This window comes from Gossypium hirsutum, chromosome A05, assembly GCF_007990345.1.
Source record: "Gossypium hirsutum isolate 1008001.06 chromosome A05, Gossypium_hirsutum_v2.1, whole genome shotgun sequence".
Taxonomy (NCBI): Eukaryota; Viridiplantae; Streptophyta; class Magnoliopsida; order Malvales; family Malvaceae; genus Gossypium; species Gossypium hirsutum.
The window spans coordinates 27,030,022-27,035,356 of record NC_053428.1 but is presented as its reverse complement, the minus strand read 5'-3'; the positions used below and the strand labels follow the sequence as shown (position 1 = coordinate 27,035,356).

General features: G+C 32.4%; 1 protein-coding gene across 1 annotated transcript; it reads right to left on the bottom strand.

Moving 5' to 3' along the window:
• Positions 1-2,833: 2,833 nt before the first annotated feature.
• Positions 2,834-4,941, bottom strand: LOC107957697 (putative laccase-9). Its single transcript, XM_016893249.2, has 5 exons — positions 4,755-4,941; positions 4,506-4,657; positions 4,195-4,415; positions 4,003-4,113; positions 2,834-3,324 (listed from the first exon to the last, which is right to left on the bottom strand). The coding sequence occupies exons 1-4, from the start codon at positions 4,851-4,853 to the stop codon at positions 4,076-4,078; spliced, it is 510 nt and encodes a 169-aa protein (XP_016748738.1). The 5' UTR covers positions 4,854-4,941; the 3' UTR covers positions 2,834-3,324; positions 4,003-4,075.
• Positions 4,942-5,335: the final 394 nt, after the last annotated feature.

Here is a 5,335-nt window from a genome sequence, read left to right as displayed (position 1 = left end):
ATATGTCTATGCAAATTAAGATATACAAAAATACATAAATACATACATATAAATATATATACTTATAAAAATAAAATATGTATATGTATATAGATATATATAAAAAAGAAATATGAGTATACGTATATATATTAAACCAATTATATGTAAAATATGTACATGTATATATACAAGCCCTTATATGATAATAATAAGACATATATATTTAAAGATACATAAGTAAATATGAATGGAGATATAAAAGAAACAACAATAATACCAATACTAATAATAGTAAAGATGATAATAATAATAATAATAATAATAATAATAATAATAGCAAAGTACTAAAAAGAGGACTAAATCGAAGTAAAATAAAAAATACTGGGTAAATTCGAAATAAAGAAGGACTAAAAAGACTAAATTGCAACACGCACGGAAAGGAGAGGGACCAAAATGGAAAATAGACCAAAATCTCAAAACGCGGCGCTTCAGGGGACTAAAATGAAACAGAAATAAAAATTTGTGGTCAAATTAAAAACAAAGAAATAGCGAAATAGGACCAAATTGAAACACGCCACAAGTCAGAGGGACTGCGCGCGTAAATAGCCCAAAAATTAAAAACACGCGGATCCTTCGGGTCGGAGCGGGTCGGGTCGCGGGTCCAAAGCAAAACGACGTCGTTTTGGGCGTTATGGAGCTGGGCCAAAACGGCGTCGTTTCACACGCCTATATATTCAAAAAAATTTTCAAAAATTTCATTCTTCTCCCCTTTTCAAAAAAAAAAACCCGAAATGCTCTCTCTCCCTCCCCTTTTCTCTCTGAGCGCCGGCCAAGGGTCCGGCCGAGAGCCACCGCACCGGCCGCCGCCCTCCGGCGCCGGCGCCGCCGTGTACGGCGGCGGGGAGATCAAAAATCTCCCCTTTTCTCTCCGATGACTCTCCTCGGCCTCCTGAGCGCTCCGGCACCACCGGCGAAGGTAAAAGTCTTTCCTTTTTATTCTTTTTTGTTTTTCGTATATTTTTAAAATAAAAACAAAAATAAATAGAGTAAAAAGAAGTGAAAGTTAAAAGAGACCTTTAGATCCAAATCGGTAACCACCTTCTTTTGTTTCTATTTCTTCTCCTTCAAAATCCTTTTTTTCTTTCTTTACATTGGTTGTTATGGCTTTATAGCCATGTTTACAATATTTGATCTATTATTTGTCATTTCTTTCTCTGATTTTGCAGGCAAGTGGGTGGAGTTGGTAATGGCAGAGACGTGACGTGCGGCGCGGCGGTGGCAGGGGGCAGGTGGACTAGGTGCGGCGGCTAGGGTTAGGGGTTAGGTTTTTTCTGACAGTGTTTGGGTTAGGGTTTGTTTGTAATTGGGCTGAGGGTCTATTTTGGGTCTTGGGTTTGGGCTGGTGGGTTGTTTTGGTGATGGGTTTGGGCTGGGTTAAAATTGGGCTTGTACAATAAATATCATATTTATTTAAGAGAGTTTTTCTAGGACTCTTTAGCTTTATAAATGGTCATATTAAGAAGTTTAAAGTGAAATAAATGTATTCTTTTTGTGACTCTTTTTAAGTTATTTATTGATTGTATTTTGAAGTATTTGGGTGAGTGATTTGTGACAATTGGGGTCGATATTCGGACTGCAATTACTTCTTTCTGTAAGGGTAAATTAGGCTTAAATTAGTAAGTGTTTTGGGTGATTGTTGAATAAAATCATTCATTAAATGAAGCTTCGTAAACATAAAACCATTATATTTAAACTGCGTTAACAAATATCAAATGTTTTGTATTTAATCTTTTGTTCTAAAGGTTAGACATTTCATTAAATTTGGATCTTTCAATGGAATGTTAGCTAAACAAACCAATAATGATAACATCTTTTCTTTTCTTATTCTTTTATTTATTTAATCAAATAATGATATATCCTAAAAAATTAAGTCGTCTGAATTTTTTTTTTCATAATCTCCCATCATCCAATTAATCCATAATATATATTTATAAATTATCAATTTATCAAATATAAATCCTAATAATAATAAATGTTCCAGTTATAAGCAATATCAAGAAAATGTCTCTATCTACAACATCAAGCACCAAAATCAATTTTTTTATATAATATAAATTGTGAATGTATGAAATAATAATTCATATATATACTTAACTAAAAGATTATTTTAAAAATTGTCATTTTAGTGAAATACATTTTTTAAATAACTTTTTTTTAGAATTAGAACTAATTTTATAGTAATTAAAAATTTATAATTTAAAAAAATTATTAAATTGACAAATTTTATAAATTTTAAAGACTAAATTTATTAAAATTTTTAGAATTCAAACTAAAAGTATACATTAAACAAACTTAAAATTTTGGCATTTGGCCTAAGTTAGAAGTTATATTTGATAATTGTAATTTTGTTGAAGTACTATTTGATGATGTGAAAGTAGCATAAACATGTTGAGAAGAGAAAGAAAAATGGAGGGACCAATCATAATGTTTAACATCATTTGCTTATGAATGATCCCTTTTAATGGTGGCAAAGCAAATGAAGGATTTCCAGCTTTGATTACTACTTTGTTGAAAAAAAATATTTATATACATATATAGATGGTAAAGAAAAGAGATACACAAGATGGAATATGATTTTTTTTTTCATCCATTGCTTATAATCTTTTATATAGTAGATCCAAGTGATTTTTAAACTACATACGTTATTCTTAAATTTTACAATATTCATTCATTTTAATCAAGTAATCAATATGTGGTCCTTTGATCTAGACCCATCCATCCTGATTACTAACTATTTAAATTCAACATGTGAACATATAATCTTTGATTTGCATATTTTGAATCAAAATCATGATGAATTGATTTTACCCTGAATAAATCATTGCATGTTGGTTAAAGAAAACTTGACATTACAACAATTTAGAACTCCCCGTTTAAAACAACAAACATTAAATTATTTCCACGCCTATATTGTGATTGAGTAGTCTTCTTATTTGAACATCAACATTATTAATCTTTATCAACGCAGACTGCTTGACTAAATTAAAGAACTAGTGGTGGTATATCGTAGAATTCCATTAGTAATATGTGCGCCGGAGGAAGGTCGAGCAGTGATGTAATAATGTCCGACATTTTGGTTTGCACACAACAAAACATCAACAACTTGGGCGGGTGCTAGGGTTAGAGAATTTGTAAAGGAACGTCTGCTATAAGCCCCGCTTTGTCCAACAATGGTGAAGCTGTGGGATGCTACGCCAAACACCATTGTTTCATTGGCAATAGCATTTATTACTCGAACAAGGTAAAGACCCTCGTAATCTACTTGCATCTCATACGTTGTATCTGCAATTATATCAAATTCATTGGATTAACGATAAAATATTACCACTCATGGATCTGCATAGTATACTCATATGTATTTAAACACAATAGAATTTATTATTCTAAAAAACTATTATATTGAGAATAAGGGTCTAATTATAGTTTTAATGCTGAGCAACAAAGATTTTATACTTTTAATCTCTCTATTTTATTTTGTCATAATTTTGTCTTAGTAAATCAATTATTAGTTGTTACCTTTAAAGTGATGACATGATTCTTTTACTGTTTTTCAGTCATTCAGTCAAAGCCATGTGAAAATCTACTAAATTTTGTCGACTAATAATTAATTTGCATATCAATTGAATTCTTAAAGCAATTTAAAATAAGCCCAATGTCATCATTTTAGCAGAAATGACCCAAGGTAGTATGAATTGGGGACTTGCTAATAACATTATAAAAGCAAAAAGATTAAATTATGTTAAATTAATGTAGAAGTATTAAATTTCAAATTTTAGCATAGTAGAAGGATTAGAAACAAAATAAGACAAAGAAATATAAGTTAAAATCTAAATAGGAAAAAAGACTTGTAATTTTTTCTATAATAGGTAGTTATTTCTTAAAAAAAAAAAGAAGTAAATATCCCTATCATTTTGTCATAAGTTGAGAATGTTGAGAATATAAAGAATAGTGCATACATACCGTTGCTGCATCCATAAGTTTCTCCGGGATGGCCATTGATAGTGTAAGCATCTGCTGAGCCAGGAGCTATGGTTTAATTAGCTTTTGTTAACTCTTCCCTGAACCATTCCCCTGACGAAATAATAATCCAAAAGATTCATATAAGCAATTCATTTGCAAAATATATGAATCAAACATGTTAATCAGACGTACCAAGTATAATTGTTTGGTCAGAAGTAGGTGCAGGGAAAGGATAGTCTTCATTGGCTGCCGGCAAAATGACAAAGGCGCCATGTACGGTTGCCGCAGCCCCAGCACTGGTAGCGTGCCACCACAGAGTTCCTATTTCATCCTCTAACTCTATCTCGTAAGTGAAGTTTCTTCCTGGCTGAATCAACTCATTCGAACCATCAATTGAATCCTTAACGCCCTCCCTGAAAACTCTCAAACATATATCTATATATATGATTAATTGTTTCATCATAAACAAGGTGTGTAAGCATATACATATATGTATATATTACCACTTGAGGGATACAGCATGGTTTCCTTGATTGTGGACGTTGACAAAAACTGTGTCCCCTCTCCGAACCCGAATCTCAGGCCCTGGAAAGCTGCCATTGACGGTCAAGATGCTCTTCGTGCTACACAGCTTAGTGAACTGGGATTCTTGCAACTAATTTAAACAGAGCAAAGAATCAAAACTCAGCACTGCTCTCTCTTAGTAACACAAACACAAACAGAGAAAGGGGAAAAGAAAGCAAGGAACTTACAAAAAACTCGTAATAGAGGACATCAGATGTGGATACGGCAAGGATGTTTAGAAACAAAAGCCCTGATAACCATATAAACCCTTGCTTTTCAGAACCCATGTTTTTCTGTTTCTTGGTTCTATGTATCTGTGTTCTTCAGGTCTCCCTTTCGTTCTTTCTAATGTTTTTGGTTTTTGTCCATTTCTTAATAATTTATAAAAGAAGAAGAAAAAGCAGCCATTGGTCCAATTCATTTGATTAGGGGTGAGTTTTAAGTTTCTGAAATCACAATACCCACCCTACCGAAACTCCAAAGTCAAAGTGTGTGCTATAAAAGATTAAAGGTTTAAAAACAGAACTTATCTAGACACGTTATCTGAAAGACAAATCATAGTCAAAGTCATACAAAAAAATTCGACGTGATCCTCTACCCAACCTAATTTGTCATTGTAAATGGACTTTTTCATGAAGGCTAATTATGAAGGTAAGACAAGTTACATGCAAATGGACTCTTCCATTTCCCACATGGACGAAGGCTCATTGCTCACCGATTACGGTTTTAAGGGGTGTAACTAAAATTTTTAAAAATTTTGATAAGTCTA